This window comes from Triticum aestivum, chromosome 5B (genome assembly GCF_018294505.1).
Source record: "Triticum aestivum cultivar Chinese Spring chromosome 5B, IWGSC CS RefSeq v2.1, whole genome shotgun sequence".
Classification (NCBI taxonomy): Eukaryota; Viridiplantae; Streptophyta; class Magnoliopsida; order Poales; family Poaceae; genus Triticum; species Triticum aestivum.
The window spans coordinates 370981517-370994835 of record NC_057807.1 but is presented as its reverse complement, the minus strand read 5'-3'; the positions used below and the strand labels follow the sequence as shown (position 1 = coordinate 370994835).

Sequence of the window (13319 nt, the reverse complement as noted above, 5' to 3'; positions counted from 1 at the left end):
GTTAATTAAGGCCTCAAGCTAGTCGCGGTCACTTTTTTTAAAAAAAAAGGGACTTCCCGGTCTCTGCATCAGAATGATGCATACGGCCACCTTTATAGATAAATATGCATACGGCCACCTTTATATATAAATAAAGAGGTTCAACAAGGTCTGACAGTCTGAAAATAAAATAACGGCAAGCTCACAAAGAGCCACAACGCCAAAACCAAAAGACCAAGAAGTCACAACCAGCTGGCATAACGAAGATAGGTAAACTAGTCGCGGTCACTTAGGGCGGTGAAATTAGATATAGACTATAGCAACATCAAATCTCCCTTTGCCATGAAAAGAAACCACCCGGCCCGTTGATAGCGGCCCTTGGTATAACCTTTTTGTAGATGCCCCTTGGTGAACCTGAGAGGTTGAGATCAAATCTCCAATCTAGATTAAAATATCCTGACTCTTTTTTAATCTTTACTAATTACATATACCATGGATCCAGTCATAACTGGGTAAAGTGGAAGAAGAGAGTGAAACCAAGTGTGAGACCACTGCAAGAAAGTTCTAGCCACCTTGCCATTCAATACTCCGTCATTTGAACTAGTGGAAGAAGGGAGTATTTGGAAACTTTCTGTCATTTGCAACGAGAATGATGTGCCGCTTTGTGTTGTTTGGGACGGTTATGATCTGAAGCTTTTTACTTCCAGAGGGATCTTGTTAACAAACTAATGCTACTATCAATGTATTTGGTCCAGACCAATTGTTTGTTATGTCAGATATTTTCACAAGTTTACGGTGATATGCTTGCTCAGAAATGTAATAATTCTTTTCTTTACACTGTGCACTGTTTTTTCTCTTTTGCGGATGGGCACTGTTTTTATGTTGCTATTGACTTGAGAAGAACTACCTCACTCTGGTCTTCCGTTTTTATGTTGTTTTCGAGAGAGTGATATTACTTGTGATTGTTTTCGCGAAACAGAGTTGCTGGCTGCCTCGTCGTCATTGCCGAGATAATGTGGTATGTCACTATCTCTTTAATTTAGATTTAAATTTTGAGAGAGGACGTCACTATCTCTTACTTCACAGAAATATTTTTTTTTTCGACATGTGGCGATGAATTCAGAAACGAAGCCCACTTCAGAAAAGTTATATGGGCCTCTGCTTAGAGGATTCGCAAGACTCATTTGCCAGCTGACTCAAAGCCCATCAGATTACCACATCACCTAAATAACGCAACTTCCCTTACAAATAGTATACTTACCTAACGCGACAGAAGAAAAACCAAATACACCCAAACATATACACTACTAACATAGTGTACATCATCATCGAGCTCGAAAACGAAACAGAAAACAAAACGAACGGTGCACATCAGCACACTTGGGCCACCAGTACACTTACCAGATCGGACGCTAGAGTCTGCACGTACAGCTACCACTCCACTATGGCAACACTTGATCATACATACACAGGTAGGTAGCTTGCTGTACTTATTTTTCTTGGTACTTAGCCGTCCCCCGGGCGCGGCGTGGCTCGAGCTCGATCAGATGGCCTGCACGGCCTTGGCCATGCCGTAGGCGGCGGAGGAGGCAAGCGCGCCGATGATGGCAGTCTGGATGGCGCTGAGGAACGGGCGGTTCCCGGTGAAGCGGCCCTTGACGTAGCCGAAGAAGAGCAGCGCGGCGAGGGTGACCACGACGGAGGTCATCATGGCGCTGTCGACCGACGCCAGGAACATGTAGGGGGAGAGCGGCACCATGCCGCCGACGACGTAGGCCAGCGCGATCGTCGCCGCGCTCGTCAGCGCGCGCCGCGGGTCCGGCTTCTCCAGCCCCAGCTCGAACCTGCATGCGTGCACCAAAGTTCCGCCGCGATCAGTCACATGGTTAGATTAATTGGAAAAAAAGTGAGTGGGCTGGGTGGGCTTGACTGATTGATTACTTCATCATGAACTCGAGCCAGGCCTTTGGGTTGTTGCGGAGGGAGGTGACGACCGGCCCGTACTCCTCGGGGCCCAGCCCGTACTCAGAGAGTATGTCCGCGATCTCCGCGGCCTCTGCTCAAAGAAATACATCTCAGCCGTTAGATACTTAGATTCGATCAGATCGATAGAGAGTGTCAGGTGAGAGAGAATGTGAGAGAGTGACCTGTGTCCGGGACGGTGTCGATCTCGTCCTGCTCGCGCTGCAGCTCCCGGTAGTAGTGGTCGGCGTCGCTCTTAGCGGCGAGGTACCTGACAAGAGTGCGAGCGCACATTAGCCGTAGGCTTTTACTGCGTTAATTCCGTTTGGTACGGCCCAGCAGAAGTTAGCCCGCTTTCGGCTGGGTTAAATGTAGACATCACTTCGGCCCGTTTTAGTAATTAGTGTAAAAAAAGTAATTAGTGCTTGCGATTTTTTAAAAAGTACTCCCTCCGTTCGGAATTACTTGTCGTAGAAATGGTTGTATCTAGACGTATTTTAGTTCTAGATACATCCATTTTCGAGACAAGTAATTCCGAACGGAGGGAGTAGTAGTGTTTGTAAGTGCGGAACAGGGAGAAACTATAAACTCTGTGAAAATAACATATATTTTGCTCCAGAACTTTATTATTCATTTGGTGAATATTTCATATATACATCAACGAAAAATTGGCATTTTTTTGAGTAATTCATGTGTGAAAATAATCCCTATTTCTAATGTACTCCGGTCAAATTCCCTTGCACGTGTGTGTGTGCAGGTGTGCTTAGTGTAGGTGAACAGTATTGCATTTTGGGATCACTAGGAGTCTCACATATAATTGTACATTTTTGGTTGAGTCATGCTATGCACAGGACAAAATTTGCATGATTCGCAGACTAACGCACAACATAGTGATGGAAAGGGGTTTCTGCCTTCTCACCTACTCAGATTCAAAGCATGGTACCTATAACTTGGGTTTGTTACACCAACTACTACGGAGCCTCACTTACAGTCTTTTTTTCAAAATAAATGCACAATTCACACATGAAGATTAAATCCAGGCGGACATGCGTATGGCTGACAAGGGCACTAGCCGCTGGATTTACATGTCGTGCAAAGATCGGGCACAAGTACCGGGCGTGGAACAGTTTCTTTTTTGGTTTTGCATAGGGCATAAAATACGTCTTGCATTTGTCACGGAGGAAGTATTGTTTTGTACTCCTAGCTGTTGCTGACACAAAGGAAAACTACAGAAATCCTAGGTAAGTGGTTGTCCAGACTCTGGACAATAAATGACCCAACTTAGTGAACAATGCAGGAAGGTACTAACACTGTAGGAGTATAAAACTTAGCGGGGTACTCATCAGTAAACATTCGTCTGTGCGGCAAAAATTTCCATTTTTTGGTTAGTAGACGTTATTAATCATTCCCCTACTTTCCATTCTTGGCATCAAGAACAGCAAGCTACTCTCACTAATCTCCGTTTCAGAAATAATTAAGCCTTTGCATACAAATCCAGCAAGCCAGCAGCATGCATGCGACATGTTCAGGAAAGCAATAGCCGGAGGAGTAACAAACGACATTAATCAGAGGAAACATATACCCAGAAAATCAAGGAGATTTCGATCTGTTTCCTTACCCTCCGAGCCCCATGGAGATGGCGCCGGCGGCGACCTCGGCGAGCCCGGCGGTGAGCACGAGCGAGGAGGACGCGTTGGCGCCCGACAGGCCGGCGGCTAGGGCGAAGGGCACGGTGAGGCCGTCAGAGACGCCGATGATGATGTCCCGGACCACCTCGCCGGAGGTGAAGTGCTTCTCCTTGTGGTCGTCGAGGAGCAGCCTCTGGTTCTCCTCGTCCTGCACAGGCTTCACCATCTTGCCGGTCGGCGTGGGAGTGTGCTTACGAGCGAGCTGGTGTGTTTAGCTATTTCCTGCGCTCAGATAGCTAGCTCGTGATCTGCGATGACAAGGGAAGTTTTGGTGTAGGCGAAGTGGACAGAGCTGGGAGGGGGTATTTATAGGGGTTAGAGGCCGGGTGAAATGTCCTGTTTGGACATGGGAAGTCGGGGCAATCTTGGGATTTGGGCACGCGAGGTACTATGTGAATGTGTGGTGAGTATGTCTGATTATGTTTTTATGCGTCCGTACTTCACTTTTATTATTTGCTGAGACCAATCTACCATGGAACCACGGATCCATCTCATGCCAAGTTGTATGGTTTGTAGAAACTCAAAGGGAGCAGAGAGCGATCGTTATTGCACGTCCAACTTTTAGGGCATCTTTGATTTTAAGGATTTGTAAAATGCAGTAATAGGAACTAGCACAACCAGTGCCGCAACGCCTTGCGAGAGAGGGTTGAGGCAAGTGACTACCCCCCCCCCCCCCCATCCCCCTCTCCCACGCGCGCGCGCACACACACACCATCTTCTTCCTCTCTTGTTGTCGCCAGGGTGCTTCGCTAGGCAAAGTATGTGCGGCGTTGACGCCGACGGGGGCGTTGCTGATTTGGGGGGGGGGGGGGGGGGGCTACTATGGAGGTGTTGGTGGGCTGTTGTGGGTCGGCGGAGATGAATGGTGAGGTGCGGTCTTCGGCAGGCGATGGTTGACAGCGGCGCTGGTGATCCAACGCAGCGATCTTCTATAGTCGTGCAGCCTGGCTCAGTCACCAGAGAAGAGGGTGTCGGTGCATGGTCCTGGACAGAGGTGAGCTCGATATCAGAACCGTCTGGCGTGCAGTAGCATGAGCGTTTGTCTCGCGTTTTCTTTAAGGAGTCTTCATGTCTGGTTTGGGGCATGCTATCCTTGTGTAGTAATAATGTCCTTCCGGCCCTTTCCCCGAGTTGAGGGCGTGTGGAGCTATGTTTCCGACGGGTCCTCTGGGATCTGGGCGGTTTCGGTTTCCAGTGGATCCGTCTAAATTCGACCGGCTTTAGTGGACTCCGGAATTTCTACATGCATTTTTCGGCGTTTTCTTCTCCGGGATGATTTACAAATCGCGGCCGTTGTCGTCTCCTGTTCTACATCAACGACTTCCTTGCTGCTGCTTTTACAAGCTCATGGGTTTAAACAAGTTTGCTCCGCTGAGGTGAAGGCATAGAGGTGGCATCGAGCTACACTCGGATCGCTTTTTTTTTACAGTGGGATGAGCTTGCTGCACTTTTTTTACAGTTTATACCGCTGCACAAAAGTTGATGATCCCATCTGCTAACTTGGAGCGATCACAGGAACTTCAGCAGAACAGGTCCATGGACTCCCATCAGCCTGCAATAATTAACAAAAAGTACTTCATGAATCACCATCGATCAACGCAGATTAAGCACACACAACAAAAGGCGGCCGAGGCAACCACATGCAAATATCCAGGCATCCATGTGCGTCCAAGGGGGTGGGGATCGAGGCCGCCGGTCGCCATCGGCGCCGGGAGTCGGACGCGTGGGCGCGGCCGTGACACGCAGGCACTTGTCGTGTGCCCGCCACGAGCGTGGATGACAAAAGGCGGCACAGAAAAGCAGGAACCGCTAGCGACCGCCGCCGCACGCGCCACGCGCGCCCAGCGGCGCACTGCGGTGAGCAGCTCCCCCCCACGCCAACTTGCGGGAAAGTGGCCTAACTTTCGGTTGGGAAAATCTCCCCAAAAATTACGACGGATCAGGGTAAAGTTTCCCGCCCGTGTTTGGGTTTTACGAGCCGCCTTTTGGATGGTGCGGCTGGGCTCGAGTAGGCCGAGACTGATGAGAAGTTTGAATCCTCCGTTGCTTTGATTGACAAGGGTGTCAAGTGGTCTGGCCCCACGTGCCGTGCTGAACTTTGAGAAACTAAAATACAGTGCATCAACGTATAGATCCAGCAGACTCCAAATTGAGCTTGTTGTCCTGTTACTCTCCCATGGAGGGATGGCCTGAATTGAACCGTCCTATAATTATTCTTGCTTTCCCATATACTTTAATCCTATAGCGCATGTATGTACTCTAGTGAAATGGTTAATGCCTTTTGGAAGAACTGGAAGAGCATCTTGGGGAGCTGGGGTTTCAACTTTCAACCTCAACCAACTCCTCTAATTTATTTATTTTGTCTTGGCGTGCATTTGGCAACACAGATGAATACCTCTTCTCCTAGGCCAAGGAAATTTGATCTACAAATTTTCTAGCAAGCGAACGTTCAATATATCTTACAGTCTAAACATTGCATGCTCTCTTGTCTATCATATGGGGCCAATAGCTCCTGTGCGACGTTTTTGATGTGAATTGGCTTGAGTGCGACGTTGTTCGAGTGAATGGTTGTGATGCGACACACTTGAGCGTGTAAATAGCTCCAATGCGACATGACTCTGTTTAACCGTGAAATGAAAAACACAAGGGGTTAGCGATTTGAGTTATGACACGCGGGACCCACCAGTTACTCGCATGCGGGTGGGACCCACAACTTATCCACACAAGCATGCCCGTGCTCATCAGCGTGCCCCGACCCGAGCCAGCCCGCCCCCCTCCATTGCTTGCCCTGCCCCTTTCCTTTCCCACCTTCTTCTTCCTCTGCTCCGGCAACGAAGCGCGCCGCCGGCGAGTGATGTCTAGCTCGACTTCAGCCACCCGCCAATCATGGACGCAGTACGGTCCACTACCGTTGACAAGATGCCCCGATTGCCCGCGCATGGAGCCTCTCAAGCGTTTGACTTGTGTGAGGGAAGAAAATGGCAACCGTGGGCGCGAGTTTGTGAAATGTTTGAGCAAGCCACAGCCGGGGCAGGTTAGATCTGTGTTCTTGACCAATTCTATGGTCTAATTTCTCCCGATTTGTTTTTTCCCTCGAATTAGGGCGGTGGATCTGGGTGGTGGATCTAGGATTCATGCGCCGCCGGGCCCCTGTTTTCAGGTTCTGAAGAAATGTGGGCATTTTGAGTGGCTCGATGAATATGTTGAAAGGTTGAAATTGGAGGGATCAACCCCAACCCAAGAGCTCAATTTCCCCGTGGAACAAGCCCCCAATTTGACGGACATAACCGATCTGATGATGCACAGTGCAGAACTGAAGTGTGAATTGAAGAAAATCGGCAAGCAACTAAAGCATCTGATCGATTTGAAGCAGCAAGCAAATATGATGGCGGGAGCATTTTATGGTTGTGTCATTGCTATGGGTTTATTTTACTTGATGTTCATCAATCCCTAGAATTTGTTATAGTTTCAGTTAGTTAGTCAGCTAGTTTCAAGGGTGCCCAGTAGTTTGAGTTAGCCAGGGATCATTTGTTAGATGAACTTGAATTCGTGTGAAGCAAAACTTGCTTGAATTATTGTAATGATATTCTTAGGGGCCCTATTCAGTGTTCATGCTCTGTTTCCTCTGTTTTTGTTCTTCAGTTAACAGAGTACACACCCAAATTCAGTTTCTAGTAAAAAAACAAAACTGGGCTGCCGAATAGATGTTGGGCCGTGAGAAAATGGGCCCTGAGAAAATAACCATGCCCAAAATAGAGACCAGCCCGCCCGCGTAGGGGCACCAGCCCACCCGCGTAGCGGCACCAGCCCACCTCTAACTTCGGCAAATAAAATGTTACTTATTTTTACTTTGGCCTTTTTCTTGCACTAAATTTTGTGATGGATCATTTTTTGATGCAATAAAACCAAATATTAATTTGTTTATGCATGTCTACGGTTCCATGAACTAAATGAGTTGCATGAAGTAAATTAGTTTGCATTTCCTAGTTGCATGTCCATAGTGGGTTCGCATGGGGCTCCTAGTTGCATGTCCATGGTTTGGCCAATATTTTGAAGATGGTGTGTGTGTGGTGAGATTGAGGTGTAGCAACCCGGGCTCGTAGCAACCCATAGCAATACACAAATAATAAGCAAGAACAACCCATAGCAATCTTCAAATAATAGCACGAAACACACAATATATATATTAGCATAACGATTGCAACCCATAGTTCCACGATAGCCTTACAACTTAAAATACTAATACAACTTAATAATAGTAGCATAACGATTACTACTTAAAAAAACTAATACGATAAGCTAGATAGATCGGAGGGCACCAAACGCGGGTTCTTCTTCGGGCTCTTCTTCTCCTCCTCCTCTGGGGGAACAACGCCACCTCGCTCCTCCGGGCGCCGCCCTTCACTCCTTCCCATTGTTGATGGGGTACGGGAGCGTGTGCATAACGCCGTTGTTGGGGGAGATGCTCTGGAAGTCGGTGAAGATATTGTAGGTGGTGAAAGCTATGAACTCACAACCAACCCAATACGCTCGCCCGAGGAGATGGAAAGCATCGAAAGGGTTAGTGAATGTGGCGAGGAGCCCAACCACAACGCCGTCGTGGTTGACCTCCTCAACATGGTACATCCGAGGAGAGCCGCGGGGGAGGTGGCGGAAGCTGGCCGCAAGGAAGAACTCCGTTAACTCCCTTGCGCCCCTCCACCTCGAGATCGCCCAAACCCTAAGGATTCTCTCTACATACACTCCGGCCGGGTAGAGCCTTTCCGGCACGGTTGGGGGGAAGCGGTAGGTGGGGGCGGTGTACTGCATGGTGGCGGGGTGGCTCGAGTGCTCGGTCGGGTTTGATGGAGAAGAAGGAAGAAGAAGGGCAGAGGAGGCAGAGGATGGGGTATGATGGATGAGGAGGGAGAGGACAATAGTGCCCGGCTTAAATAGCCCAAGTGCGATGTGTTTTCACCCCATCGAAACCCTAGAATTAATGGGCGGGTGGTGTTTGGTGGCGCCCCATGAAAGTGTGTACACGAGCATGGCTGTGGGAAACGGACTGCGACGCTTCTGTGCCACCGGTCACGGGTCAAGGGGGACGGGCTCACGCACGCGTCTGTGCCGTCGTGGGTCAAGGGGACACGCCTTCCCGGGGTTCTCTGTGTGTGCCGCCCGTGCATGCATGCCGTTGCCCATTAATTTGCTCATCTTGCTAGGGCCTGGCTAGAGGGCAAGGTTCGGTCGATGGGAGACGTGACAATAATGGGCGCCTTCTTTTGCCCATCTTGTAACAGGCAGCACGTCATTTGAACTGCATTGATACCCACATCGATACCCCATGCCAGTATTGCGTCCTCAAAGAGGAGCACGCCATGCACAGCGTGCACACCACGCCATGCAGCGTTGGCTTTTTGGTTGTCTTCATCGGGCTGCTGCATTGTGGCCGGGTGCATGCTTTGATGCGACGCTGCGTCGGTTCTAATGGTAGGCACGCGACAGGTTACTGCGTTGATAGGGGTGGCGGAGCAGGGCTACGTCGAGGCATGCATGCAACGCACGGGTGTAGTCCTGCGGGTGGGCATGCATGCTGCGGGTAGGCACGGGCACGCATGCAACGATGGAAAGGGCACTGCGTAGTCTTGGTCCATGCACCACGTCAACTCTTGCCGTTGGATTCAAATGAACGGTCCTGATGCTCAACCGAGAGAGGCTGATCCAAACCCCACTGCGTCAACCAATCAGCGCGTCTCATGCGGATCGCTGCACACTGTAGCTAACCCTAGCGCCTGATCTCAACCGTTAACACACAACGATCGACGACCAGGTAGTGTGCGGGGTTTTGAGGGGTTTTGAGAGGGGTTTTGAGGGGTTTTGAGAGGTTTTGACTGATTAGGGTTGAGCATAACTAATTCAAAAAAACAAAAAAATATAAAACTTCCGCACATAGTCTTATTATGTCGTATAGTAACGAGAAAAAATATAAATATGGTTTACATACATTTTTACGAAAAATCCTTCACAAAATTGTCATTCCTCAAACAATGTAGTATGGAGTTCAAGGGAGAGAGTAGTGGGCACCCGAGAGTAGGTGGGGTTTTGAAAATGAAAAGTGTGAAAACCTCACAAAAACTTCATTTTGGATTGACTAAGAAAGATCTGAACTTACTTTTCTCATTTTCATGTTTTAAACTTGTTTTATATATAATTTTCTATTAAACCTTGTTTTTTCAAAAAGAAAAGAAAATAATAGAAAATTAATTCAATAAATAGTGAGACTTTAGATTTACACTATATAGGTAGAATAGATGTGTAGAAAAATTATTTGGCTGGTTTAGACAAGGTGCCAAAAAAACTTGCTTAAATATGAGGCCGTTTACCCTACCTTTGGAGGTCATTTGAAACACACTTTTCATGACTATGAGTTCAACTTACCAAAAGGGCTCAGAATGATCAGCAAGCAAACATATTTCAGTTGAGGTACTTTAGATAGCACTAAAACATCAATAGCCCAAATTTAAATTTAAATTTAAATTTTATTTGGCTAGTTTAGACATACAAGTTCGAATAGAAATATGGGGATACATAGTGACTACCAGTACGCACCAAGTTACAAATATTATTACATGCCCCAAATTTTCAAACTGTTCTCTGTTCTACTTCTTCCTACCATGTCGTGTGCCCTTCTTCGCCTTAGCCCTTCTTATTTTTGGTTCTACTACACACACAAGTTCACTGATCATCTTGGTTTTCTTCACTGGTCTTTTCAACACCTCGCCAATACCCTCGTGATCAGTGTCTTCAGTCTAATGTTGACACCAGTTTCAGTTTCTTTGGTGTGTACCTCAACATGGGTTTCTTCAGTCTGAACCTCAACACGCTCAGGTTCAGTTTCTTCATTCTGAACCTTGACACGCTCAAGTTCAGTTTCTTTGGTGTGCACCTCCACATCAGTTTCTTCAGTCTGAATGTTGACTGCAGCAGGATTTTCTTCAGTCTGCTCAGGCTCAGACACACTTCTCTTCTTTCTACCGCCATTGACTCTTGCTTTTTTTGTTGGCCAACACTGTTCAACAACAAGGGGCTGACTTGCTCGCTTCCTCCTGTGCAGAAAATGTTATAGATATAGTAATTGGAAAAAAGCACCAAATCAAAACACAGACAAATAAACAAGAACATACTTTGGCTTATCAGGAGTGTAACGGTATTTGACAGATCCCACTCTGTGCCCAAGTTCCTGGCACAACTTGCATCTGTTTTTGTTACCTTTTTGGGCCCTTTTTGGCTTTTCATCTTTCTTTCCCTTCTTACTACTCCCACCTTTGGTCAATCATGTCATGCACAGGCAAATCTTTTAACTCCTTCACCTTGTTGTTGAAACTCTCTGCCAAATTGTTGTTGATGTGGTCACACTTGATGGCAGTGTTGAATGCTGACCTGTACCATAACAAAGAATGGTAGGTGTTCAGCCATGGACCAAACTCATCACGTGCTGCCATTATCTTATCAAGATGATATTTGTGTGTCTGTCTAGTGTAAGATCTTGCTGTAGGCCACATGCGCCCAAATTATTCTCCTCTAAATTTTTTGATCAAATTCATCCACAAATGACCGAAGCACTCCCTCTGCTCAGCATGTGGGAAAACATTTTTCACTGAATTTTCAAGCCCCTTACATGCATCTGTGTGTATAGCCAAAGGTGACACTGGCCCTAGGCATCTTTTCAACTGGATCATGAACCATGTCCATGAAGCCTCTGTTTCTGACTGAAACAAGCCAACAGCAATAGGAAACATCCAGTTGTGTCCATCTAGAGCATTGCATGCTGCCAACTGACCATTCCACTTGCCTGTCGAAAATGATGAGTCTATGCTCAAATATGGATGGCACCCTGCTTTGAAGCCATCTATGCAAGGCTTCAAAGCCATAAAAAACTTGGAGAACTTGACTTAACCTTTGGCTGATACCTCTGTATCTATCTCCACAACGCTACCAGGTGACCTCTTTTCCACCTCTGCTTTGAAGTTGTAAAGCATCCTAAATGTATTTGCCCAATCACCATATAAATTTTTCATTGTCCTTTGTTTTGCCTTCCACATAGTGGTATATTTCAGTTTAATGGGGTACATCTTTTCCAAGTCTACTTTGAGTTTTTTGGCAGTAGTGTTTGGTGTTTTGGCTAAAATTGGGGTGATCTTTTCTGCAACCCAAAGTTGTGATGTCATGGTTGATACTCTCTGTGAACTTGTAATACAAGTATGTTGATTGGGGATTTGGTTAACCCTGACAGTACTTCCATCAAGTTGCAGTCTAGCAAATATGTACCACTTGCAAGGCTTGACACTACCATCAAATCCTCTGCACCTCGCATAAAACTTCTTTCTATCAGTCCAAACAGTCTTGGCATCAAACTCATGTTTCACTACATAAGTCTTGAAACACATCCTAAACTCCTTCATGCTTGGGAACAACTTGCCTACTTCAATGACAGGGTTTTCTTTGTCATACACATGCACCAGCTCATCATCATGTGCATCATCTACTTCATCTGCAGCTTGTTCCATCAATTGTCCATCTACATCTTCATCAACATTAGCAGGCAAACTAGATTCTCCCCTCTCCTGCTTATCTCTGTCATCGACTGGAATGCCAAAAAGTTTGGCCATCTCAATGCCAGGCATTGGTGCAATGACCAAATCAGTAGGCTCATCTAATTCAACTACATTCCAGTCAACAGTTGCTGCAGTTTCAGTTTCAGTTCTAGTCACCTGTCCCTCTTCGGCTATTACTGTAAGTTCAGTACACATGGGAATCAATGGCCTTTGTGTATCCCAATCATCATCTACCATCTGTGCAGCCAATTGTGATGGTGCATATCCAACCTTCGAAAAAATATTCAGATCAACCAGCTCAGCAAAAAAATTAGCTCGTTTGCTTGTCCAGCCGTTTTGCCGATCGATTTCATCAACAATCTGTTCACAATCTTCCATTCTCACATACTCTCCTTTCCAATCATCAAACCGCAACAGTGATGCTTCTTGCTCTGGACCCCAAACAACATTCTCCCCAATTTTTTCCACCCATTTCTTCATTGCCTTCTCTCCCATGTTTTGTAGAACTTGTGGATCAATCTCTGTAAACTCAACCTCCCATTTAACAATTGTGTCTCTCTCAATGTTCTGAATGCTACCATCAACTAATTTTGCCTTTGATGGAAAGAAATTGACCGTCGATTCGAAGGTCCGAGCGGCAGCATCCCCTCTGTAAGTGGCGGACAGTGTGAGCCCGTGAGAAAGAGCAGACTAGGCCCTAATTGCATGCAAAATTGGATCAGAGAGAGGAGCATTACCTATTCGAAGTTGAATCTGGTGGCTCCATCTCAGTATGCCCACGGGCTCCCCTCACAACCTATCGATTCAACAAGCGAAAACAGAGGAAACGAGCTGAGATCTACAGGGCCGAGAGAGGAACGGGAGGGGGACTAGGGTTCTCACTCACCATTTTTTGAGGACGAAGGCTCCGCCGCCGTTGAGAACGAGGGCTCCTCCGCCGCCGTTGAGAACGGAAGATTCGCCACCGCCGGAGAAGAAGGGGGGGAGGGGGCAGAGTGGCGGGCCCGGCATGGTCGGGCGGCAGGGCACGGTCAGCTGTTTTGAGGAGCAATTAAGTTGGACCCACATGTCCTAACATAAACGGGCTTGGTTGACG

The 13319-nt window shown here is 47.2% G+C and overlaps 1 protein-coding gene across 1 annotated transcript; it reads right to left on the bottom strand.

Annotated features, from left to right (window-relative positions):
- Positions 1-1171: 1171 nt before the first annotated feature.
- Positions 1172-3902, bottom strand: LOC123111907 (vacuolar iron transporter 2). Its single transcript, XM_044532786.1, has 4 exons — positions 3560-3902; positions 2127-2212; positions 1921-2035; positions 1172-1823 (listed from the first exon to the last, which is right to left on the bottom strand). The coding sequence occupies exons 1-4, from the start codon at positions 3793-3795 to the stop codon at positions 1523-1525; spliced, it is 738 nt and encodes a 245-aa protein (XP_044388721.1). The 5' UTR covers positions 3796-3902; the 3' UTR covers positions 1172-1522.
- Positions 3903-13319: the final 9417 nt, after the last annotated feature.